This window comes from Tachysurus fulvidraco, chromosome 22 (genome assembly GCF_022655615.1).
Source record: "Tachysurus fulvidraco isolate hzauxx_2018 chromosome 22, HZAU_PFXX_2.0, whole genome shotgun sequence".
Taxonomy (NCBI): Eukaryota; Metazoa; Chordata; class Actinopteri; order Siluriformes; family Bagridae; genus Tachysurus; species Tachysurus fulvidraco.
Genome location: NC_062539.1, coordinates 18209911 through 18237169, shown reverse-complemented (window position 1 = coordinate 18237169; position 27259 = coordinate 18209911). Strand labels below are relative to the sequence as shown.

The following is a 27259-nucleotide window of genomic DNA, read 5'->3' as shown; positions in this document are numbered from 1 at the left end:
TGTCACCCAGATGAGGATGAGGTTATATAATCACACCCCCAGTGTCACCCAGATGAGGATGAGGTTATATAATCACACCCCCAGTGTCACCCAGATGAGGATGAGGTTATATAATCACACCCCCAGTGTCACCCAGATGAGGATGAGGTTATATAATCACACCCCCAGTGTCACCCAGATGAGGATGAGGTTATATAATCACACCCCCAGTGTCACCCAGATGAGGATGAGGTTATATAATCACACCCCCAGTGTCACCCAGATGAGGATGAGGTTATATAATCACACCCCCAGTGTCACCCAGATGAGGATGAGGTTATATAATCACACCCCCAGTGTCACCCAGATGAGGATGAGGTTATATAATCACACCCCAGTGTCACCCAGATGAGGATGAGGTTATATAATCACACACCCAGTGTCACCCAGATGAGGATGAGGTTATATAATCACACCCCAGTGTCACCCAGATGAGGATGAGGTTATATAATCACACACCCAGTGTCACCCAGATGAGGATGAGGTTATATAATCACACCCCCAGTGTCACCCAGATGAGGATGAGGTTATATAATCACACCCCCAGTGTCACCCAGATGAGGATGAGGTTATATAATCACACCCCCAGTGTCACCCAGATGAGGATGAGGTTATATAATCACACCCCCAGTGTCACCCAGATGAGGATGAGGTTATATAATCACACCCCCAGTGTCACCCAGATGAGGATGAGGTTCCCCTTTGAGTCTGGTTCCTCTCAAGGTTCCTTCCTTTACCATCTAAGGGAGTTTTTCCTCCCCACAGTCACCTGAGTCACCTCAGACTTGTTCATTGGGGATAAATACATACACATTTATATATATCTAATATTAATCTTTATATTAGTCTTTATATGAACCTTTTGTTCTATGTTTATGTTCCTGTAAAGCTGCTTTGAGACGTTGTAATAAGCGCTGTACAAATAAACATGAATTGAACTGAACATCTCATGAAATATATAAAATGATGCTTCATGATATTTCCATAAAAATACAGAAAAAAAAATTATTTTCATGAAAATACTCTGGAATAAAAATAAATAAAAATATATCTTTGCTGTGTCAGTATCTCCGACTTCACCTCGCTTCACTATTTCACACTACAGAAGTCTTAATTAATATATTTTCCTTTCTTTCCACATCATCTCTCAAACAGTCATGGAGCAGACACACGGACGCGAAGCAAAGTGCAAAGCAAATTCTCAGCAGCACGATCAAGGAGAACAAGGAGATCAAGGAGAACAAGGAGATCAGCAGATCATCAAACAGGCATAAACTAGACCAGACAAACCGAGTAAACATTAAACAGAATAAGGTCAAAACCTTAAATCAAGACAAGCAGATAAAAAGTCTGGATGCATCACTGACACGATGCTGAAGTCTCCACACATACACATACACACATCTACACATTCTTATCATTCAAGTTCCTCTTACACATATTTTTTATACACAGTCCTGGACAAAGCTATGCCAAAACCCCTAGAGGTAGAAAAGTGTAATCACAGGTAAACTGATTACAAGCAGCTCTTGTCCCACTTCTCGTCAATCAAATCTGTGTAATTGACACTAATCACTGCATGTTGTTACAGATCGCTGGTTTAGAACTGAATAAGAAATGACCATCGGCCTGTTCACGCTGGCAACCGGCGTCGAGGACAGAATGGTGGGGGAACTGCCAGATGTAGCAAATCAAGCCTCCATCCATCCATGATGTGTTGAGTATTAAAGCACAGTTATTAAAGAACAGGTAATGAGGAAGAAACCAACATCATCTCACTTTCCTGCATGTGTGAATGCCAGCTTTACATCTTTAGTACCAAGATAGAATTTATGCACTGAAATTAAAGGAATGAATGGATGCTTAACTAATGTGATGGTCATTTGCTTATTTTCTAATCGCTATCTGAAATAACTGCTTGAATAATATCCACTAGCCTGCAACATGGGCAGCTTGTTATATGCAGCAGGATTCATTCATTTATTCATTCGTTCATTCGTTCATCTTCTACCGCTTATCCGAACTTCTCGGGTCACGGGGAGCCTGTGCCTATCTCAGGCGTCATCGGGCATCGAGGCAGGATACACCCTGGACGGAGTGCCAACCCATCACAGGGCACACACACACTCTCATTCACTCACACACACACACACTACGGACAATTTTCCAGAGATGCCAATCAACCTACCATGCATGTCTTTGGACCGGGGGAGGAAACCGGAGTACCCGGAGGAAACCCCCGAGGCACGGGGAGAACATGCAAACTCCACACACACAAGGTGGAGGTGGGAATCGAACCCCCGACCCTGGAGGTGTGAGGTGAACGTGCTAACCACTAAGCCACCGTGCCCCCCCCCCCCCCCCTGCAGCAGGATAAAACTCAAACGAATGTCCAACATTTAGCAAAAGTAAAATGTCTGATTAATATTAGATGTATAGAATGTACAGTATAACTAGTGGCATAAAAGCACACAATTGTATACAGACATATATTTAATTGTTCTCATTCTCGTATCAGTTTTAACCCAGAACCATCGTCTCTTACACGTTTATACGACATACTGGATTTCTTTCTGCTGAAAGCCTTTATTTAATGCACATGAAATCTCATTTAAATAAGACACTAAATTCTGGGGTGAATCATAGTAATTTAAATAAAAATGCTAATGCTGTCTTGCAGTAAAACTGTAGAACTCTTTAACTCCATATTACTCAACATGTGCATGTAATGAGAAAGAAGTGAAATCGAACCAAAGCCCCATGAGTCTGATGTTCCATCTCTGTGACCCGACCTGTCAACAAGAAGATGACAAAAACAGAAGAAATGTTAACTCTCTGCTCCTACATGCAGTCTTAATTTCTTCTTCTCTGGTCTGCCGAAGCCTTTTGCATTTCTTTGTTTCCATAGGGACGTCGTTCTGGTTTTAAGCTGGAGGTCACACACACTCGGTTGGATATGAATCAAGAAATTAATTGTACTTTGGGTGCAGATGGTACCTGTACCCGGGAGGATTTGATTACTTCAGCTGGAGTTATTTTAAGCTTTTTCATCTTTAGTCATTTTGTTCCTCTCCCATGCACATGACAGATTTTTGATTTTAATTGAATTAAATAATCTTAAAAAACAAATTACTTCTAGTATTTCTGTACATCCATAAAGACATGATGTTATGAAAAAAACATGTTTTTTTGGGTTCGGGAAATAAAATAAATAAATTCAGTGGTGTTTGTTTTTTATTCTAATTCATGTATTCACAGAAAAGGCTGAACAATGAACAATGTGGACTTTAGAGGTCAAATACAATAAAAAAGCAAAAGATGTGTGTATATATATATATAGGGGGGACACGGTGGCTTAGTGGTTAGCACGTTCGCCTCACACCTTCAGGGTTGTGGGTTCGATTCCCACCTCCACCTTGTGTGTGTGGAGTTTGCATGTTCTCCCCGTGCCTCGGGGGTTTCCTCCGGGTACTCCGGTTTCCTCCCCTGGTCCAAAGACATGCATGGTAGGTTGATTGGCATCTCTGGAAAATTGTCCGTAGTGTGTGTGTGAGTGAATGAGAGTGTGTGTGCCCTGTGATGGGTTGGCACTCCGTCCAGGGTGTATCCTGCCTCGATGCCCGATGACGCCTGAGATAGGCACAGGCTCCCCGTGACCCGAGAAGTTCAGATAAGCGGTAGAAGATGAATGAATGAATGGATGAACCTACATGGACAGCCATGTAGATCCTACACTTTATAATGTAAGATCATCAGAAACCAAACCAGATCAGTAGTGATGGTTAATGAGCTAAGATTGCTAGATTTATTTAATTTTTATCTTGATTTCATTGTGTTTGAATAATCTTTGTAAATCACAGCATTTGTACATTTACATTTACATATACGGTCCATATTTGACAGACTCCCTTATCTAGAATGACGTAGAAAAGTGCTTTTAAGTCTTTAGCGATGAATAAATTAACACCGGTTCTGTAGGTTTGGACTTTGGATGCATCCACCTAAAACTGTTGACACATAAAACAAACACAGGAGAAAGTGATGATGTAGGTCTTCGCCTGTTAAGTGAAGACAGTCAGTGACTCTGCTGTTCAAATATCATGCGGAAGATCATACCACCATCTTGGTGCCAGAAAAAGAAGAGCCTTGATGTGTACCTCGTTCTTACCCTGAGAGATGGTGGGAGCAGTGGAGCAGGGCTGTAGATCTGAGAGAGCGAGGTGCAGTGTGAGGACTGATGATGGCTTTCAGGTGAGAAGGAACTGGTCCATTTTTGGCTTTGTAGGCAAGCAGCAGTGCCAACAGTTGCTGCCAAACACTGAGAACCTACCATTTATTTACCATTTTGGCCCATTTCACTAACTGTATACCATCTGAGTTACTCCTGAAAACTCCTGATATACCAAAAAATGTTTAATATCTGATAACTGTTGTAGAGATGGAGACCATTGTTATACCTCTGCCAAACAGCGTACACACAGCCACACATCTCACTACCCTGAGCTTCTCACATGCACTCCATACAAAGGCTCACACAACACAACCGTCTGCATGCTTTATTTAATCATTACTATCTAATCTAATCTCCCTCCTTATACTGTATCCCTCCCTTCACTCTCCTCCAAACCTCCATTACTATTCTCCAGTCCGTATTTGTACATGTGCATCTCGGTCTCTGTCTCTGTCTCGGCCCTGACTGCGTACTGCGTATGATGACGTTAACTTCTGTGTAGTTACTCACGGTAATAATAATTTAACTGACATGTTATAGAATCAGGAATTCGGTTCATAAGTGAACAGAAGAAGGATAACATAATCTCTGTAACCTGAACGTCTGAGTCTCAGGAGCTTACAGTCTAAAGGATACACAGACTCATCACATCCACTTACTGTGTTTCCGCTGATCAGTATTCTCACAATATCACACTCTCACAAGACAATAAATACAGACCCTGGGGTTGATATTTTATAATCAGTGGCAGAATTGGCAAAAATAGAGTAAAAGCTGACTACAAAATGTCTACAATAGTCTACATATTCTATATGGACAAGATTTTGTGGTCACATGACCATCACAGCCATATCTGACCATCACAGCCATATCTGACCATCACAGCCATATCTGACCATCACAGCCATATCTGTGCCTTTACCAAACTGTTATTGCAAAATACACTGAATACACTGGTCTTCAGTTAGCAGAAGCAGATGTTGTTAGCACAACCTGCTATTAAGCTTAGGGGGCAAATACTTATTCATATAAAGCTGAAATACATATACAGGGATTCATATAGTACACTAATAAGCAAAGACATTAAATATGGGAAATATTAGACAGTAAGCTACACATTTCTGTAGTGAATGAGAAATAGGTAAGGGAGAAGACCCTTTGCTAAAATTTGTTCTAATGAGAAATAAACCATGAACTTGTGCCAAGGTTTTTGATGCCCAAGGCTCACTGACATCCAAGGGCAACAAGGCCATCTGCTCCGACCCACAAGAAGGACTACGGTGGTAGTGAAATAAATGATTGCATGCTCAGTGTGCTCGTGTCTTTCCCTGTCTACCAATGAAAGCACTTACAAAGGACACACAAGCATCGGAACTGGACTTTGGGGCAAATAAAGTTTAGAAAGGTGCATATGGGGGTAAGTGGGTAAGGTGCAAGTCTTTGGTGGTGTATGACATATTTATTTGGAAAAGATATATATATATAAAGTTATACACAGTCCCTTATGATTAGACACAAAAGATAATTCCATAAATAAGGGTGCCAATACTTCTGGACTCGAAATGAAACATAAATTGCATTTCTAAGTTGATATTTTACTTGGACTGTGATTTTATTTCCCTTTATGTTTGCGCCACCTGCTGGTTTATTTCACAAACATCAAGAAAAAAACCGTTTGTCCTTCTGTGCTCGCCGTAGCAGTAGATTGTTTAACATGGCGACCTCCATGTTGGTGAGAAAAGCCTTCGTGTTTATATGTTGTTTAGAGCTGCATGTGATTGTAGTGTCATTGTAGTGAAGCAGCTGTGATGGTGTAGAGTCACACTGGGCTGGTAAAGAAAGCGATAAACATCAACAAAGGGATTACAGCTAAATAAACACCACTAAAGTGTTATGTACTGAAATAGTATTAACTCAATCTCTCTCTCTCTCTCTCTCTCTTTCTCTCTCTCTCGCTCACTCCCTCTCTCTCTCTCTCTCTCTCTCTCTTTCTCTCTCTTCTCTCTCTTCACCTGCTCTCTCTCTCGTCCTTCTCTCTCTCTCTCTCTCTCTCTGTCCTCTCTCATTCTCACCTTCTCTCTCTCTCTCTCTCTTCTCTCTCTCTCTTCCTCTCTCTTCCTTCTCCTCTCTCTTTCTCTCTCTTCCTCTCCTCCCAATGCTCCTCTCTCTCCTCTTCTCATCTCGCTCTCTCTCCTTCTCTCTCTTCTGCTCTCTTCTCGCCGTGCTCTTCTCTCTCTCTCCTCTCTCTCTCTCTCTCTCTCTCCTCTCCTTCTCTCTCTCTCTCTCTCTCTCTCTCTCCTTTCTCTCTTTTTTCTCTCCTCTCTCTCTCTCTCTCCCTCTCTCCTCTCCTCTCTCTCCTTCTCTCTCTCTCTCTCTCCCTCTCTCCTTCTCTTTCTCTTTTCTCTTGTCTCTCTGTCTCTCTTCTCTTCTCCTTGTCTCCTCCTCTCCTTTCCTCAGGTGAGGAGTCATTGTGCCCTGATCCCAACTCTCACTGTGGTTAGAAGGCACTTTGCTTCCAGTCCCCCATCTGTGTTTCACAAGTTCCTCCTTCAGCTAAATCAGCGCTTTCTTGAAGTGGAATATCTCCTAAAATTTAGCAACTGGTTAAAAAATCGAGATGTGAGGCGCAAAAATTTGTAAGTTATAAAGTTTAATCACTTTGTATTAAAGCAGCTTAATAAGTGAGACACAGAGTAATGAGCTGTGGGCAGTAATGTGATGTGATGTGATGTAATGTAATGTGATGTGATGGGATGTGATGGGATGGGATGTAATGTGATGTAATGTGATGTGATGTAATGTGATGTAATGTAATGTGATGTGATGGGATGTGATGTAATGTAATGTGATGTGATGTGATGTAATGTAATGTGATGTGATGGGATGTGATGTAATGGGATGGGATGGGATGTGATGTAATGTGATGTGATTTGATGTGATGTGATGTGATGTGATGTGATGTGATGTGATGGGATGTGATGTAATGTAATGTAATGTAATGACTGAGTTCCCAGTCTACAAACACAAAACATTTCCTTTATACTCATCTATATTCCCTGCTGCAGGTTCTATGAAGACGCACAGAAGAAATATGGTGTAAATGTGGCAGCAGCGTACTCCATTCTGAAACTGGGAGGAGGCTTCAGGTACAGTATTTATCTTATCTTACAGAAACATGAGCCATAAAGTAAAAGATTACATGAAGTATTTCAGATACTCCTGAACTCCTGGGAGTTTCACACACAACAGTCTCTAGAGTTTACACAGAACGACCCTTTGTAATCTGTCCAGTTTTGGTGAATCTGTGCTCGGTTGACTGGAGTGGAACCTGATGTGTGTTCATCTGCTGTAGAAGCTCATCCATGTAAAATGTCAATGTTCTGGGCATGTTGATCTGCTTTTCTTCTCACCACAGGAGTAAAGAGTGATTATATGAGTTACTTTAGACTTACTAGGTTACTATAGAGCCTCCACACAGGACGTTATTTAGTTTTTCACACCAGTCTTTTTAAACTCTACACATGTTGTGTGTGTAAATCTCAGGAGATCCTCAGGCTGTAACTACACTGTAGTGATAAACAGACCGTGTTGTTAACACTAAATGCTTTTTGTTCACAGGTTTGCTGGACAGACCGAATGGTTTCGTGTCGATCCAAAGGGGAGGTTTAGCTTTGACTTTGTATACACACCAGAGTCCACTATAGAGGAGATTGACTTGAGCGGGACTCTGTTAAACCACACTGGACTACACAACCTCAGTAATCCTCTCTCGTCATGTTCACACACGGCACAATAGCACCTGGAAGATCTTTATTTAAAAAGGAAGAACGTACAGAAAGCAAATTAGTCATTTTAACTCTCCAAACTAAATTCATCATCAAAACAGTGTGTGAGTGTAGGTACAGTGTGTGTGTGTGTGTGTAGATACAGTGTGTGTGTGTGTAGATACAGTGTGTGTGTGTGTAGATACAGTGTGTGTGTGTAGGTACAGTGTGTGTGTGTAGATACAGTGTGTGTGTGTAGATACAGTGTGTGAGTGTAGGTACAGTGTGTGAGTGTAGGTACGGTGTGTGAGTGTAGGTACGGTGTGTGAGTGTAGGTACAGTGTGTGAGTGTAGGTACGGTGTGTGTGTGTAGATACAGTGTGTGAGTGTAGGTACAGTGTGTGAGTGTAGGTACGGTGTGTGTGTGTAGATACAGTGTGTGAGTGTAGATACAGTGTGTGTGTGTAGATACAGTGTGTGAGTGTAGGTACGGTGTGTGTGTGTAGATACAGTGTGTGAGTGTAGGTACAGTGTGTGAGTGTAGATACAGTGTGTGTGTGTAGATACAGTGTGTGTGTGTAGATACAGTGTGTGTGTAGATACAGTGTGTGTGTAGGTACGGTGTGTGAGTGTAGGTACGGTGTGTGTGTGTGTGTGTAGATACAGTGTGTGTGTGTAGATACAGTGTGTGTGTGTAGATACAGTGTGTGTGTGTAGATACAGTGTGTGTGTGTAGGTACAGTGTGTGAGTGTAGGTACAGTGTGTGAGTGTAGGTACAGTGTGTGAGTGTAGGTACGGTGTGTGAGTGTAGGTACAGTGTGTGAGTGTAGGTACAGTGTGTGAGTGTAGATACAGTGTGTGTGTAGATACAGTGTGTGAGTGTAGGTACGGTGTGTGAGTGTAGATACGGTGTGTGAGCGTAGATACGTTGTGTGAGGGTAGGTACGGTGTGTGAGGGTAGGTACGGTGTGTGAGGGTAGGTACGGTGTGTGAGTGTAGGTACGGTGTGTGAGTGTAGATACGGTGTATGAGTGTAGGTACGGTGTGTGAGTGTAGGTACGGTGTGTGAGTGTAGATACAGTGTATGTGTGTAGGTACGGTGTGTGTGTGTAGATACGGTGTGTGAGGGTAGGTACGGTGTGTGTGTGTGTAGGTACGATGTGTGTGTGTGTGTAGATCAAAGTCAAAGTGTATTGGTCACATACACAATCATACACTGTATGGTGTTTGGATAAAAGCTTTTTTATGGCTGTCCATGTAATAACAAATATAAAGAAATAGTATGGTGTAAAAAAAAACAAAAAACGAAATGCAAGGAATTAAGATGAAAAAATAAAAATGAGAATATAAAATCTGATGAAGCAGAAATAGCAGAGTGGAGTGACATGAAACTAAGTGGCTGTACAGTAGGAAAATAAATGGACAAAAAACCAGCATATGAAACTACAGTTACTGATGAAATGCAGTGGTATGAATACAAAACAACTGCTGTGGATAAAAATAAATCGTTAGCTGAGGTCCAAAAGAACGATAATACAGAATTTAGGATGTTTGTTTAATACACGAGACACAACGGACACTTTCAGGTAAAGCAGCGGTCCAATAAAAACACATCTAATACAGGAGGTGATTATTATTAAGCATCGGGACGGTTTACACCTACTTACATCTGAAAATACTTGTATAATAATTTACCGTGCTGCAAATTTCATTATTTGTTCTTTCTGCCCTGTAGAATATTCTCGTTAGAAATCCCCCCCCCCCACACACACACACACACTGTTAGTGAACGGTGGAGGAAATTAAAATGAATTCCGATGGACTTCAGATCTTGGTATTTGTAATTTCTGTCTTAAATATGAAACCAAAACCTTTAAACACCGTCCTCCTTCCTGTGTTTAGTGAAATTTGAGAGTTTCCTGTGTCAGTAATCTAAATCTGATACAAGTTTCAGTGTGGTGTGAAACGTGGCTCTGTAGTTTCAATACCTTGTGTATAAATGTCTCGTCATGTGTATTACACTGATGTGGTGTATTATCGATGCAGCTGTAGTTACTGGAGTTAAGGTTGTAGTCACAGGTCATGAGCATGTGTTGGTTATCAGACTTTACATGGCTATAGATGCTCACATCATCTGTTTTTAACAATGAAAAAGGAATAAACGTTGCTATGGTGATGCTTTCCATGAAGAGATAGCTATGTAATACTTTTAGAAGGAGGCCGTCGTGTCAGTTCTGTGTAACCGCATGAGATAATGACTTCGAGGCGGTGAACGTTGTGTTTTGTGAATTTCTCAGTAATAAGCTGCACATTTTTTTGCTCTTCATCATTTAATTCATGAACCTTCTGCAACATTATATACTAATAACTACAAATGGATTTTTAAAAAGTCAACAATGTAAGTTTTTAATATAATTAGTGCCAAATGATTTGATTTATTTAAATTTTGGAAATTACTTAAAATTCCTGCGGTGGTAGAGGAACATACTTGCAGACATGCTGTTAAGGGAAAATAATCAATAATCAATGCCATGTACAGATATGTATATTTATTTAATAAATACGTTTGTTTTATCAACATAAGAACATTTGCAAAAATTTAGATTTCTGCATTTCTGCTGTCATGGTCAGGTGTAAGTGCTTTTTCTCAGCTGACACCTATTCCGTGACCTTCTGACCTATAAGTGTCCTGGCTTTAGTGACGTATCTCTCTCCACAGCGAGTCAGCATGGCCTGCGTTCCCTCTCGGTGCAGGGCTGTCCGGAGGTCGATGACTGGTTCCTTGGTCGCCTGCATGTTTTCCGTGAGACCCTACAGGAGTTGAACATTTCACAATGCCCTCGTATCACCGTAGGAGGTTTAGCTGCACTACAACACCTCAGGTACAGCAGTTTGTTGTAAATGTGAAGAAAAAAAAAGATGTTTTAGGATTTAATACACCAGTCGTGTGTTAGAACGACTCGTTTAGCTCCCTCTGAGGCCTGAAAATTGCTGTTTAGCAGCAGTCTTCATCTGATGTTAATAGCACTCGTGTTTACAAGTAATAATGTGTAAAACGATTAGGATCCAGATATACAAAGCTGCTAGTGATTTCCTAGAAGACTCGATAATTGCAGCCGTAAGGTGACACTATGACGAAGAGGCATTGGGGTAACTAGTTATTACAATCGACAAATGCTTTTTTTTTTTTTATTTAAAAATTGTACATAAATATAAATTATATATAACTGAATGGTATTCCATTGTTTCTAATTTCAGAAAATTCTAATATGCCAGAATGCTTTTTTTTTGGCTTTAGTTTGCTTGTTGTGTTTGTCATCACAGACTTTGTTGAATATGCAGTGTCTTCTCTCTCAGACTGTTCAGAGGACACGATCTTAAAGACGCCCCAGGACAATGTCAAAATACTGATCTCCATGTCTGTGTGTTTCTGCTTCAGGAAGCTGCAGCAGCTGGATATATCTTCACTCCCACAGCTGCAGAATCCAGGCCTGGTGCGCATCCTTATCGAGGAGATGTTACCTAACTGCAAGATCATCGGTGCTGAATATGATCATGGACTCTGGAGCCCAGAGCAGCAGAGACTCTGAGACGTGTTCAGATCTTACAGGACTGTCGATCCACATGATGCTCCTGTTCATCTTATAATGTAGTTCACTCGAGTGAGGAATATTTGTGCAGGAAATGATTATACACAGAAAAAGCTTAGATTTAAGTCTCACGTGGCTTTAATCGCAGGGCCGATGACAGGAGTGTAGCTTAAAAGCTTATTGTCGTATCTTTGCCTGGTTTGTTGTACCGTCATCAGTGTAGATTTCACGAGAGCTCCAGCAGTTCTTCTCTCGTCTCCCAGCTGTCTCTGTTTTAGTAGCTGCTTCCTGACTGTTTTAGTAGGAATGTGGAATTATGTGATGTAAAGTTGAATGTAAATGAAGATGTTGTATTAGACTGTGATGGATTAATCATTTATAAAAAAAAAAATGCTTCTTATTGGTCTTTATCTGTTCAACACGTGTTCAGGTGATACATCTATTAGTGTTAGTGTGAGGGGACGTGACCTGAACATCAGGACAGGGAAACTTTTACACATTTTACATTGATAAAGTCACAGAGATTTTAACACTAACCAAATGCAACAAGTGTAAAATATTAAACCTTCCTTTTGTTCAAATGTAAAAGAGAAACGTGCGGATTTTTAGCTGCATTACCCAAATGAACCACAAGGGGTTTTGGGGTTGTGTTTATGATCAGAATCAGAATCAGAAGGAACTTTATTATAGCTTTTATAGGATGTTTGTGCACAAAGGAATTAGTTTTAGGGTCATTTTCTTCCTGAACACAGAGACAACAGGATGAGAATACAAAAAAAATATACATATGTTTAAAAAAAATGTAAATAAATAATTAAATAAATTACAAAATAAATAAATCGTATGTACAGTTGTGCTGTAGATGAGAGAATAAAATAAAATAGAATAAAATGTAATGAGATGCAGGATGTAAAATGATGGAGATTGTAACAATTAAATGTAAGATTATTGCACATTATTATTGTCTGGGGGAAGAAAGAAAAGCTTATACTACTGAGTTCAGATTCTGTATTTGGTTCTAATATTAATTGCTATTAATTAATTAATAGTTTAAGTTTTCAAACGTCCTCGTCTGCAAATCTGCTTTTTATTCTAACGTGAAAAAATATATATATTTTAGCGACGTTTCTGTTTCCAGTCGGACGATTTATCTTGACGCACAACAACAATCACTTGTCCCTTTAAACGAATCGCTGGGTTTTAAACATTTTCTTTACATTTACGGTTTATTTACAGGATAAATGTCAGAACCACAAGGTAATTAACTCTAACTCTAGCTCGGTTCATCCTATTATCCACCTTACTCAGATAAGTTAACTAATCTACTTCCCATGCTGTATTAAAGAGACACAGTTGCCGAAGCTAACTAGCTAACGACCAGCTAACAGCTAGCTAACGACTAGTTAACAACCAGCTAACGACTAGTTAACAACCAGCTAACGACTAGTTAACGAGTGACACCGAGTCTCTGTAATATTGCTGGTTTTGTTTTATAGAACAAAGTCCAACAGCTGAAGAGGAGCCTGAGACACGTGAGACACCTGAACACCAGGTAACACTTTATTACCTGTTTGTGTGTATGTGTGTGTGTGTGTGTGTGTGTGTGTGTGTGTGTGTGTGTGTGTGTGTGTGTGTGTGTGTGTGATAGAAACCTGTGATTGTGAAATTTAATTAAATCTTCTGACCGTCAGAAGCTGATGAACATTGACAAGATGAACACTCTCTCTCTCTCTCTCTCTCTCTCTCTCTCTCTCTCTCACACACACACACACACACACACAAACTCAGACAGAGTATCACATTTGTTATGAAATCAAATTTAACTTTAATAAAAAGCAGTAAGATTGACCATTTAAACAATAAATAACAAGATAAAATATTTCAAACACGCACACACACACACACACACACACACACACACACACACACACACACACACACACACACACACACATGCACAGTTAAAATACACACAGTAGTGTGTTATTACTCACTAAAACCAAAGCTTACAGTGAGAGTGAATCAATCAAAATCCTAAACAGGGTTTTATTTTATTTTACCTTGACATTCTGTATTTCTAAGTATGTTGAAGTCGACTGTTTACTAAATACTTTACTTTCTCCATCCAATTTTTTTTTTTATTTTTCAATTTTTATTATTTTTATTTTAATGTTTTTATGACCTTCTAGCCAGATTCTGACGACAGCAGTGAGGAAGACGACGCTTCAGGAGACACCGAAAGTAAACAGCAATTGTTTCCTTATTATTAATAAAGTTTGAGGAATTGTTCATTACGTCTGAAACCGTCCTCTACGCTTACATCATCGTGTTTGACTCTATGTGTGTGAGTAGATTTGAGTTTTAAACTTCATCCTGTTAATCCTTTTAAGTGGATTTCTTGCGTAATCTCTTCTCTCGGACGCTCGGCCTGAGCCCTGGAGAGAAAGTCCTTGACGAACTGAGCCTTGATGGAGTTGCTCGTTATATACAGAGTGGTAAATGTAAGTATTAGTGTTACACTGAGCTCTGTAGTCTTTTGTCCCATAATTTAGATAAATGATGTAACCTTTTTACTTCTTAAACTCCACTTTATTGTCTTATTGTGTTCTTTAGGCAAGAATGTTATCTGTATGGTGGGTGCAGGAATATCAACCTGTAAGTGCACTGCGTCTGCGTACGCTGACTTACTAATTATTACTTGGTATAATCTAATGACTAGAAACAAATCAGCATATTATTAACACCTCCCCACCCCCACCCACACACCCATGCAGCGGCCGGCATTCCTGACTTCCGCTCTCCTGGAACTGGCCTCTATTCCAATCTGCAGAAATACAACCTTCCATACCCAGAGGCCATCTTTCAGATCGACTACTTCCAGGTCTTTGTCTTTGAATGTCTCTTCAAAAGCGTTTATTTGTTTATGCTCGGGTTTAAGTGTTGTGAACAGAATGTTTCTGAACAGGTGACTTGCTCGTTGGAGACGAGATATTTTCTTTATAATCCAGCGGAGTTTTAGTGTCACAGACAAAGAAAGTATTCATAAGTTTTGAGATGAGTCCAGAGTCTTAAACATAACAGGATGAGCTCACAGACCACACGACTGAGATCGAAGAGAACTAATGACATTTCTAACAGCATCTGAAACTTTTTATTGTTGCAAAAACACTCGTCTGAAAGACACCGATGTGACGACAGGATAAGACGATACAAAACACACACACGACCTTTACAAAGTCAAACAAATGGACAAGAGACTTCTCTCACTACTCCAACTCCACTGCAGTCTGTTATATAGAGTATTTACTGTATAAACAGAAATGGACAAGATTTTATAGGGAACCTGTTCAGTGAGACAAGAAATAATATTAAAACACTGCAGAAAATAGACCTTGTAAACTAGGCTTTAGTCTAAATTTGGTGGATTAACACAAATTTCACATGAGAGATGTGACCAGATGTTACTCAACATACCAACTGTTTGTTTTTTTTTCATTTCCTATCAGAAACATCCAGAACCTTTCTTTGCTTTGGCCAGAGAGCTCTATCCAGGACAATTCAAGGTAGGAACTCCATAATTCCTCAGAATAGATATCAGTCTTTATCTTCGTATTGTGCTCGTCTTTACCTTTAACACTGTCTCTGATTTGTTTTATCTAGCCCACTGTGTGTCATTACTTCATGAGGATGCTTAAGGATAAAGGCATTCTTAAACGCTGCTATTCACAGGTCAGGAGTGTGTGTGTGTGTGTGTGTGTGTGTGGGCATGTGGGCGCGTGTGTGTATTTGTGTGTGTGTGTAAGCGTGTGCGTGGGCGTGTGTGTGTGGGCGTGTGTGTATTTGTGTGTGTGTGTAAGCATGCGTGTGGGCGTGTGTGTGTGTGTGTGTGTGTGAGAGAGAGTGCGAGCGTGTGTCTGGGCATGCGTGCATGCATTGGTGTGTGTGTGTGTGTGTGCGCGTGCATGCATGCGTGTGTGTGTGCGCGTGCATGTGTGTGTTGTCACATTAACGGTCAGCGTCACACAATCCAGGTTTCTGTATCTGTTAGAACATCGATACTTTAGAGAGAGTGGCAGGGCTTGAAGGAGAGGACCTGATTGAAGCCCATGGAACTTTTCACACGTCACACTGTGTGAGTTTCCCCTGCCGGAAGGAGTACAGCATGGAGTGGATGAAAGGTAAGCTACACATACTCATGTACCGTCCGGAGCAGATCAGAAGTCATTCATGTGAAGAGATTGTTGATTTTTATTCATCTCTATAACTGATAGACAAGATCTTCACTGAAGACATTCCTAAGTGTGAAGCCTGCAACAGTCTGGTCAAACCTGGTGAGTTCATCATCATCATCATAGTAATGAATATACTGTATATATAAATATGCAGTTTAAAGCACTGTATAAACTAATATAAATCTATATAGTACTACCGATACTTAGTGATTAGCACAGTCGCCTCACACCTCCAGGGTTGGGGGTTCGAATCCCGCCTCCACCTTGTGTGTGTGGAGTTTGCAAGTTCTCCCCGTGCCTCGGGGGTTTCCTCCGGGTACTCCGGTTTCCTCCCCTGGTCCAAAGACATGCATAGTAGGTTGATTGGCATCTCTGGAAAATTGTTCATAGTGTGTGTGAGTGTGTGAGTGAATGAGAGTGTGTGTGTGCCCTGTGATGGGTTGGCACTCCGTCCAGGGTGTATCCTGCCTCGATGCCCGATGACGCCTGAGATAGGCACAGGCTCCCCGTGACCCGAGAAGTTCGGATAAGCGGTAGGAGATGAATGAATGAATGAATAACAATAGCAGTAAATGATTTATGTAGCTCTTTTGAAATCACATTCGAAGCGAAACACTTAACGACGGCCGTATCGCAATAACATCACAGTGAACAAGCTAACAAAAGAGAGTGTTGAAGATCCAACAGCATGAAGAAGAGAAGTCCTCAAGTCCCTGTGGAGAAGGCATTATTTTTATTATTTTATTTTACAATGCATCAAGTCAAGAAGCTTTTATTGTCATTACAACCATATATAGCTGTTGCAGTACACAGTGACATGAGACAACGTTTCTCCAGGATCAAGGTGTTACATAAAATATATATATATACCAATGTATAGGTTTCTTTATGGCTGTATTCTGTATTAACCTGATATTCTGACAGGTCACCTGTAGGTGGTGCTGTGAATCCTGTGAATCAGGTTTATACGGCGAGTCATAAAGAAACCGATATATTGGTTATCATTGGAATAGTGGCATACTGTCGAGTACATAATTATTACAAGTCTATAAACATGTCCAACTGCAGTAAAACCCTTTCTGTGTAAATCACCCACTGTGTTAATCATCAGATATCGTGTTCTTCGGTGAGAGTCTACCGGCTCGATTCTTCAGCACAATGAAAAAGGTCAGGAAGTAGTTTCATGTTTCTTCAACAGTTTCACTCGTCCTGCTGTTCCGCTCACATGCTCTCTATGTGTACAGGATTTTCCTCAGTGTGATCTTCTGATCATTATGGGCACGTCTCTGCAGGTTCAACCCTTTGCCTCTCTCGTCAGCAGGTGACAAACACAAACATGTATATATTTAGAGAGAGAGTTTGTCCTAAAGTGTTGGAACAGTGAGGCTGATAAAGGTGTTTATGAGTAAACTCGTTCTCATAGGAAAGAATACGTGCTACACTTAAAGGTGCCGTCTCCGATTTTTGAAAGCCAATGTTGACATATAAAATCACCAAAACAAACACGCCCCTAACCCAAATGAGTCCCACCCCTGTATCGATAGCTCCGCCCACACACACGTGTAACCCAGGCGACTAACGGTTTTAGCAGTATGAATACAAAAGTCTACAGAAATATTCTGTGAACCATTTACAGAGAAATGCCTCCAGTCTGATTGGGAGGAGTTTTATTATGCAGCATTACAACAACCCACAACACTGTCATTACCACAAAGGACTCCATCAATGTATTCTTCATTACTTTGACTAATCTTCTCTGCCAACAGAGTTCCCAGTAGCTGTCCTCGACTCCTCATCAACATGGAGAAGACAGGACAGGTACTGACCATTCATGTGCCCAAGTCATGTACTCGCCCCGTTGTAAACATTTCCCAACAATCTCCGTTTTATTCGCTGTTTATCTGACAGTCCGGTTTTGCAATGGGCTTGCTGGGATTCGGAGGAGGAATGGATTTCGATTCAGATAAAGCCTACAGGTGAGTTTGTTTGGAAATAAAATTGATATAAAATGATGCTCCTCATGCCCATATGTCTGAAAACTTTGCCCCTCTTCAGGTCTGGGCAACCAAGAAAAGGCTAGTCAGTGTGTTGCTCTGAGACACTCAGTAGTGCTCATTAATCTATAAGGCCGCTCCCATACACTTCAAAGTCGTGGCCTAATGGTTAGAGAGTCTGACTCCTAACCCTAAGGTTGTGGGTTCGAGTCTCAGGCCGGCAATACCACGACTGAGGTGCCCTTGAGCAAGGCACCGAACCCCCCAACTGCTCCCCGGGCACCGCAGCATAAATGGCTGCCCACTGCTCCGGGTGTGTGTTCACTGCTGTGTGTGTGTGTGTGTGTGTGTTCACTGCTGTGTGTGTGTGTGTGTGTTCACTGCTGTGTGTGTGTGTGTGTTCACTGCTGTGTGTGTGTGTGTGTGTTCAATGCTGTGTGTGTGTGTGTGTGTTTAATGCTGTGTGTGTGTGTGTGTGTTCACTGCTGTGTGTGTGTGTGTGTGTGTGTTCACTGCTGTGTGTGTGTGTGTGTGTGTGTGTGTGTGTGTGTGTGTTCACTGCTGTGTGTGTGTGTGTGTGTGTTCACTGCTGTGTGTGTGTGTGTGTGTGTTCACTGCTGTGTGTGTGTGTTCACTGCTGTGTGTGTGTTCACTGCTGTGTGTGTGTGTGTTCAATGCTGTGTGTGTGTGTGTGTGTTCACTGCTATGTGTGTGTGTGTGTGTTCACTGCTATGTGTGTGTGTGTGTTCACTGCTATGTGTGTGTGTGTGTTCACTGCTATGTGTGTGTGTGTGTTCACTGCTGTGTGTGTGTGTTCACTGCTGTGTGTGTGTGTGTGTGTGTGTGTGTGTGTGTTCACTGCTGTGTGTGTGTGTGTGTGTGTCTGTGTGTGTGTGTGTGTGTGTGTGTTCACTGCTGTGTGTGTGCACTTTGGATGGGTTAAATACAGAGAAGGAATCCTGACTATGGGTCACCGTACTTAGCCGTACGTCACGTCACACACACACACACTCACTCACTCACTTCTCAGATGAGTTTTTCAGTTTATTTATATAAAGATTGGCTTTTTACAAATTCTTTTATGAAATATAACCTCTTTCAGAACGTATCTACTGTACATATTTGGACAGACAGGTCTTTTCCCTCTCAGTCATCTTCAGTGACCGTTTTATCCTGGTCAGGACTGTCGGGGGTCCGGACCCTCGTCCAGGAAAACCTGCTGCATGACAATACACACTTTAACTCTGAAACAGCAGTCCAGTGCTGAAGTTGTGGCAAAGCAAACATGGAGTCTGAACTATAAACTAACCAGACATGTGGGAGAATACTTACTCGAAGGAAATGGTACAAAATCCAGTAGTGATGAGAGACCATTGCATCCATATGTATTACTTTAACAGCATTGCTAATGAACCACCCATTAAACCACCCATTAAACCACCCATTAAACCTCCCCCAACCTACAGAGATTGGTTTAAGGGCAGAAAAAAGGTCACTGCAGTTTATTCATATGGAGTGAACAGGTGATGATTAAAGGTGATGATTATATTGACAGCTGTTTCATGTCGATCACAGGGATGTTGCACATCTGACCTCGTGTGATGACGGTTGCTTGGCTCTAGCAGAGCTGCTGGGATGGAAGGTAAAATATCACACATACAATCATGCAGATTAATAATTGTATTCACCTGCAGTACACGTAAACCTGCCACGCCATCTGATCCGCCAATCATGTGGCGTCAGCACGGCACATGATGTCCTGTGATCATGGAGTCAGGTACTGCGTCCCAAATGATGTACTACACACTGTGGCGTATTTACTCCATCATCTAGTGTCAGAATTTTAGAAGATGGGACACTTAACGTTTTTTACTAAACAGAAGTATAAATCATTAAACCACTCCAAGGTAAATGACGTCAAACTCATGTAATGTTACGCCGCTAGCTATACGATATTACATCACAAATGTGGGCCTGATAGCTCCACCCCCACCTGCTATGTACGACTGTTGAGTCCATGAAGTGTCCAACATTCTACACTTTGTTTTTTTTTGGTTTATCCTCCAGATACTTGAATTGTATTTCTTTTTATTGGAGTTTATATTCTGATCACACTGCTCACTACAAAAGGCACAGAATAATGTGTTAGTGTGCAAATTAGGACACCAAACTAAGGGATGCTGAGAAGCTTTTCTGCTCCTTATGATTATATAAAGTGTTTATTTTCCGTAGTCTTCCTGACCGGTTTCAGCAGAATTTCATACACTACACTGTTGACCCGACTCTCCGATTCAATAACTGTACAGATGTGAAGTGCTCCTATCGGTCGTGTCCACTGAGTCCAAATAAACCACATCTTGATGATCGTGTTCCCTTTATTCCACTTTCCTCTATTTCAGGCTGAGCTGGAGGAGCTGGTGAAGCGTGAACATGCTCTCATTGACAGCAAAGAGGGAACAAATAAAGGCCAGCAGATGAATCGGAGCTCTTCTGCCTCGGAGAAAGACGTCGAAAACGCAGCTACTGACAAATCAAAGAAATAATTCAGAGTAAAGAAATGAAACGCTGGTCCATTTACGACGGTTTCTCAGATTCCCTCAGAGACACGTCTGTAACTTCTCTCTCTGTCTCTCGGAAATTCTTGTCGTATTAGATTTACAACGGACATAAAACTTCCCTAAAAAACTAGGCAGGGCAGCGATATTCATCACGTAAGCTATTAATTGTACCGTAGGCATCGAGGCGAGGCAGACGCAGGCGACGGCGAAGCCCACGTGATCGGTTCACCGTGATCCTGATGTGCTTTTAAACAATCATTTGTCATTTTATTGTTAAGGAATATTTATGCATAACTTTCTCTGATGGAGTGTTATCGTATGTACAGGAGGCTGTTTAATACAGTTTCTTGACAGATGAGTGGTGTTTTATTTGCAAAAGGTGCCAGAGGGATTTATTAATGCTTATGGAAATGTGTGTACAGCCTTACTGAGGCAAAAACCTGCACGTGAGTGATTATAGAGTGAAATAAACAAAATCAGTAAATAACTTTATGTCCAGCCAAATAAATAGCAGCTAGATGATACGATGGAGCTGCTTTAATGGTAAGAATACTTATAATTTTGATCAAGTTGAAGGATGTATTTTGTCTCCGTCGGCTTTCTCTTGGTTAATTAACTTTATATAAAATTCTTTTAAAAAACACTTCTATTAATGAAATTATCCATTATTGCATCTGATTTGTTTAAATGGTTTCATTTGCTTTTTCTTTCTTTCTTTCTTTCTTTCTTTTAATATTTTTTTTCTTTTTTCTTTTGAAATGTTGGTGTATTTCCTGTCTCATGATTATGCAAGAAAATCTTCAGCTTTAGTGCTGTCATGTTTCATGAACCGTGTTGGAGAACCAGCAGAAAATAAACACGTAATTATTGAATACAGTTTTGTTCTTACAAGCAGAGATTTGTGTTTACGTACCACAGGATTGTTAAGATCTCACTTCTGATTGGTCAGAAAGTGGTGATGATGATGATGATGATGATGATGGTAGTTGTATGTCCACACTTATATCATTTAATATCATTAGATGGCGCTCTTTAGAATAGATATTGATATTGAAAGTTTTTTAAGGTCATTAATAAACACGTCATAGCCGGTAAAGAAGAACTCGACATTTTACGAGGAAGACATACAGATTATCTCAAAACAAGGAACAATAATTAAGTGTTTCCTAATGTTATGGGTCCTTATTTATTTGGCCTGTAACTGCACTATAATACTGTTTGTAGTTAATCCCAGGTTTGCTTTAAGGAGCATGAACTTTAAAGCATTAAAGGTTTATTGTGAAATTAGCTGTCAGGTCGTTACCTAACCAGCAACCAGGAGAAGTCAGTAGTCAGTTCAGTTACTTGCACAACAGGATGCTCGGCTTATCATGATTTTATGTCATAAAAAGCTAACGACCGCGTCTAGTGCTGCAATGACGATTTCTTCACGTCCAACATGTTCTTCGATTGGACTCTCGCTATCATCATATTTTCCCCGACCAGAAAGCTGCAGTGTTTCTCTGCTTGTGCATTCATTACATTCAACAACAAAATAGTGAAACAATTCTTATAGCATCAGTTATTAGTGCTGGGTCTGTGGTGAGCTCTGTGCTCTGCAGGCCTGGTGGATCCTCAGGAGCTCTCGGTCGCACAATTATAACCTGCTGAAGAAAGGACATCATTTACATTGACATTATTTCCTTTCCGGTGTCACACACATGAGGATGTTTTGTAAAGATTCTTTGAGACGATGCGAAACTTTACAAGCTCTGTCCAAATACTTTAATATAAAACTCATAATAGGAACTGTTAAAGATTCTGTTCATGAAGATGAAGCAAGAGTCTTAGTAAAGCAGAGCTTTGTGTGTTTGTGTGTGTGTGTGTGTGTGTGTGTGTATATGTGTGTGTATGAGTGTGTATGAGTGTGTATGTGTGTGTGTGTGTGTGAGAGAGAGAGAGGGAGTGTGAGTGTGTTTGTGTGTGTGTGTGTGTGTGTGTGTGTCTGCGTGTGTGTTTGTGTCTGTGAGTGTGAGTGTGTTTGTGTCTGTGAGTGTGTGTGTGTGTGTGTGAGAGAGAGGGAGTGTGTGTGTGTGTGTTTGTGTGTGTGTGTGTGTGTGTGTGTGTGTGTGTGTGTGTGTGTGTGTGTGTTTGGGTGTGTGACTGTGTTTTTGTCTGCGTGTGTGTTTGTGTCTGTGAGTGTGTTTGTGTGTGTGTGTGTGTGCGTGTGTGTGCGTGTGTGTGTGTGTGTGTGTGTGTGCGTGTGTTTGTGAGAGAGAGAGAGAGAGAGAGAGAGAGAGGGAGTGTGTGTGTGTGTGTGTGTGTGTGTGTGTCTGTGTGTGTTTGTGTCTGTGTGTGTGTGTGTGTGTGTGTGTGTGTGTGTGTGTGTGACTGTGTGACTGTGTTTGTGTGTGGGTGTGTCTGTGAGTGTGTTTGTGTCTGTGAGTGTGAGTGTGTGTGTGTGTGTGTGTGTGTGTGTGTGTGTGTGTGAGAGAGAGAGAGAGAAAGAGACAGAGAGGTTTACCACAGTCTTCAGAGAGAGGAGGGAAAGGAAGCATGAACAAAAACAGAAGATTCAGGTTTAAAAGTTAGAAAGAAAGAAAGTGTTGTGAAATGTCACGGCAGAAATGATACAGTTATAAAGTCCAGGAGTAAATTCACACCTGAGTTACGTGACAGATAAAGTGGTATATAATGGAGTGGCGAGGCCGAGTTTCACAAGATGACTGAAACCAAGATGAGCTGTGCAATGGGGAGGTGCAGGCGTGACACTCAGTGCGTAGCGATTACTCTAAACTCCGAGGCTTAGAAGAACCAGCAGACGAGTCCATTAATAATGTAAGTTTCATTCTATAATCCATCATCAGTCTTGTTCTCTTATCACTAGTTATGTTAGATTTAAACCGTGTGCTGGATTTCTTCCTGTGCTCAAAGGATTGTTGTAACATGAGTTCACTGATGAACTGTTATTAATACCTTAAAGTTAATGAAACGTTTCTGCTTTAATGTCACATCACAAACATTTACTTAACAAGCAGAACATTTAACAAAGCACCACATCATCATAGATCGAGTTCACGTGAGACCACGACACACCACTAAGGCCACGGCTAACTGCAGCTTGTTAATATCTGAGAAAATATTAGAATTAGAATTTCGGTTCAGTTATTTGACGCATATCTAAAACATAAAGTGATGTTAAACACAAGTAAGGCACATTTCATCGACAGGCATCTTTACATTTGTGCAGCTTCGCTTACGTCGTCAACGTGGCTCCGTCTTTCGGTCTGAATTTCTATTTTCTGATTTCATGTGTGAAATAACTACAACAGCAGGAAATAGAATAAAATCAAGTAGAAAAGGTGAAACTTTTGTTGTCAGCGTTGCTTCATTTCCTATTTTTTCTTAATCATTTTTTAAAATCTCATCTTCAACAGATAAAGTGTTATTACGTAATGACACTCAACACAAAAAACGTACAGCTGAAAGGCGCCTGTAGAAGGTCAAACACTGACTAGCAGGTCAAACACTGACTAGCAGGTCAAACACTTATTAATAACAGTATTGTTAAGTAATAAAAAATATTATTTATACAAGACCAAGTAACAAGAAAGTAATAATTCTGTACTTTTGGGCTTTAGGTGCTCCTCTACTTTCCTCTATTGAATCTAAAACGTCTAAAACTTTCTTCTGTGGAATTTAAACCTCATGAACGTGTTTTTTTTAACACTTTCATACCTTCATGCAGAATAAATTAAAGGCTTTCAACATTCTGAATATCAATCTAGCTGAGAGCAGATGGAGTTTAACTTTTACACTCAACACTTAGCACAGTTTTAATTAAAATATACATAACTGGGATGGAGGATAAAGATAATGTGTCAAAACCGTTTGTCATCACTTCCGTATTCGGGTCTTCTCCAAACCGCTGGCACGATCTTGAAAGCCCGAAGTTTACAGAATTCCTCTGAATGCTGTGGATTTTACCTTCAACCGAACGCAGATGTCAGTCTCACTGTGCACAAAGTGCTCCTCGGCCGACACCAGAGTCTGACCTCTCTGATGCACCGTGTTTAATACTGAATGCTCAAATCCCCACATCTACTGTACACTCAGGTTAAAATCTCTCCTGGAAAAGTTTATTTTATAACCGGATTTTATTAAGTGTGAAAATCAGGCGTCTTTGACCCTGAGAGTGTGTCTGAAAAATGTGTTGAGGTAAAAGTCAAAAGGTTTATTTGTTAAAACGATGTTACTATTTAATTATGACTTAAAGCATTTTTTGACATGTTTGCATTTCATTTGCATGATTAACACTGATTAATTACTCATCATATTACATCGAAATGTTTGACCTCAGGTTCCACGCAGCACCGTGATGGATCAGATATACGTAGCTTTAACCGTGTAGCATCAGAAGGTCATCGCAGCCCAAAGACAATCTGTCACGATTCTAGATCGTTCTATGTTCGACTGGACGCTGAACTGAAATAAGTGAATGATAATTTATAAGTTATTTGATGGATGAGAGAAGACAAGACCTTTGAGATGAACCTTGAATAGTTTAAATAAAAACCAACCAAGAGTTTTTATTTCTTAAAAAACTTATATTAATATTAATTAATATTAATTCCCCAAAATATACACAAATAAAGCAACTAAGTGCTCAATATTAATCCACACTTAGTTTCCTTTTTGAAAACAAGGTTTGTTTTTCACTTATACGTCACAATTTCCAGAGAATCAAGATGATTCAGAAAAACATCCTTCATTAGCTAATCGTACGCTTCAAGTGTGGAAAGACTGAAGCACTCGTTATAGACGCATGACTTGTTTCTGGAAACTGTGTGTGCATGATATGTGTGTTTGGTTTCTGTCCTTTTATTTTCTTATCTTATCTCTAATCGTCAGAGGGAAGCGAATGCTTCCTCTGCTACTGAACCACAGGAGGATCTGCACCGGTGGACAGAACGTGGCTTAGTAAGACTTCCTGACACCGTCATGACTTTAGCCAGATGATCAGATACAATGAAGAGACTGGATGATGAGCCCACAAAGAGTGGGGACAGGTGAGAAACACTATATTCGTGTCATTATGTGGAAGTGTGTATAATACACCTACAGAGGGAATTCATGTTGAACAGCAGGAACTTCATTTAAGCTTTATTGTAGAACAGGATCGATAGATATAATCACAAAGCAGCTTTACAGAAAATTTGGAGAATGAACAAATGAACAATCCAGAAACAAATGTCTCTATAATCACTGAGAGGAAACAAGCTTTAAAGGAAATGCATCAACTTCTGTGTGAAACCTGACGTAACGGGACCATAAATATAATATGACTCTTCTACAGTAATACATGTGCTGAGAGGACGAGATACGAACCCATCGTGATTATCTACACAATCATCAATAAAGAAAGAATGAAATGTAGGCGATAACTTTAGTCAGACACACACGTGTATAGCGAGTACCGAGTAAATCGATTTACTCTATAAAAATAGAAATAATAGATACACCGAATAAAAGTTCATATGGAGTGTGTAATAAAGTGCAGCTGGAATTATAAAATGTGTTGGGATTCATTCGCAAATTCACTGAAGCTTAGCTTAGAGGAATTGTCCATCATTGTGGGTTCATTCCAGAACAATCTGAAGTAAAGGTGAAAGATGATGGTTTAGATCTGTGAGTGAAGCTTTAGTGAAGCTTTAGTGATATTTTTTATACAGTTGTGTAAATCACAAGCTCCCTTTATTAAAGCTATTTATTCGTTATGGAGTTCGTGTAGTTATTATCCTGTTTGTTTAAAAGTCCAATAACTTAAAAGTGTCAACAGTCCAATAAATAGGCAAAATATTACTTTAAACCTTTAAACAATGAGTTTAAGATATTTAATAGTTTGATTAATTAATTAAAAGATGAGATTTGTGAGTTTTATTTTGAAGGTAACAACGGAGCCTTTTGTTTTCAGAGATGATGAGCATTGTTAGTTTGGCTAAGTGCTAAGCTACAGTATGCAATTCCATCTTAATTCATAGTTTTGCTGTGTTAAGCAACTCTGCTCTCAAATGTTCCTCTTTGCAAGCCGGTTTGTTCGTGTTTGTCCTGCTTTCTCATGACTTATAGAGCTGCAGTTCAAAAAACTCAAATGCACACATCGGTTCCATCTGACTGACCTGAGATCAGCCTCAAACCCACAACTATTCTACCATGTAATTAATTAAATGCCTAAATTGAGTACTATATAGATAAACAGTGCCAACATCCTCATTCTAATGAGTTTATATTAATATAAGCGATCATGATGAATCTTCAAGTGTATAGAAAAAAACTAAAACTGTATAGAAATAAAAAGGACAAATATTAAAAGCTGCTGATCACTAGATTAATAGTGATCAGCAGCTTTTAATATTTGTCCTTTTTATTTCTATACAGTTTTAGTGTATTCCTGTCAGATTGCTTTGTGACGATGTCCATTGTTAAAAGTGCTATAGAAATAAAAATTAGTTTTATATTTATTTATTTATTTATTTATTTATTTATTTATTTATTTATTTATTTATTTATTTATTAGTGCTATAGAAATAAAAATTTAGTAAAAATTTGAATTGATTTAAATTATGTCCATCTTTACATGGGAACAGATTTTAGGTCAGATATTCACGACATGTTTAATCAACATTTTTCCTGCAAAAAATAAAGGAAAGACAGTAAGGCACTGACGTGTCCCAATGACGTGTCCACTGACGTGTCCCACTGACGTGTCCCAGAACAGATCACTAGATGTAGCTAATAATAATATCATCATATAGATATTATTAGAAAATTATACTTGTACTATAGTTCTTATATTCTGTAAATATTCTGT

At 40.1% G+C, this 27259-nt stretch overlaps 3 protein-coding genes across 5 annotated transcripts in view; all 3 read left to right on the top strand.

The window, feature by feature from the left end:
• The first annotated feature begins 5937 nt into the window (after positions 1-5937).
• Positions 5938-12025, top strand: dmac2 (distal membrane arm assembly component 2). Its single transcript, XM_027162161.2, has 6 exons — positions 5938-6002; positions 6728-6906; positions 7336-7416; positions 7889-8028; positions 10755-10917; positions 11475-12025. The coding sequence occupies exons 1-6, from the start codon at positions 5985-5987 to the stop codon at positions 11623-11625; spliced, it is 732 nt and encodes a 243-aa protein (XP_027017962.1). The 5' UTR covers positions 5938-5984; the 3' UTR covers positions 11626-12025.
• A 699-nt stretch (positions 12026-12724) lies between these two features.
• On the top strand, positions 12725-21285 carry sirt2 (sirtuin 2 (silent mating type information regulation 2, homolog) 2 (S. cerevisiae)). The gene is made up of 16 exons (XM_027162160.2): positions 12725-12882; positions 13122-13177; positions 13815-13866; positions 14016-14126; positions 14239-14280; positions 14400-14506; positions 15132-15188; positions 15286-15354; positions 15674-15803; positions 15897-15956; positions 16969-17024; positions 17102-17178; positions 17624-17675; positions 17766-17833; positions 19427-19493; positions 20251-21285. Exons 1-16 carry the CDS (start codon positions 12867-12869, stop codon positions 20392-20394), a joined length of 1164 nt encoding a protein of 387 aa, XP_027017961.1. The 5' UTR covers positions 12725-12866; the 3' UTR covers positions 20395-21285.
• Positions 21286-22891: 1606 nt separating this feature from the next.
• The window catches only part of rinl (Ras and Rab interactor-like), a 13654-nt gene continuing 9286 nt past the window's right edge, over positions 22892-27259 (top strand). For 2 of the 3 annotated variants that reach the window (XM_027162171.2, XM_027162170.2), the window contains exons 1-2: positions 22892-23226; positions 25300-25457. In XM_027162171.2, coding sequence (XP_027017972.2) covers positions 25417-25457 — 41 coding nt within the window. In that variant the 5' untranslated portion in view covers positions 22892-23226; positions 25300-25416. Of the gene's footprint in view, positions 23227-25299; positions 25458-27259 lie in introns of those variants that run through there. The other variant, XM_047806565.1, reaches the window with a different exon arrangement.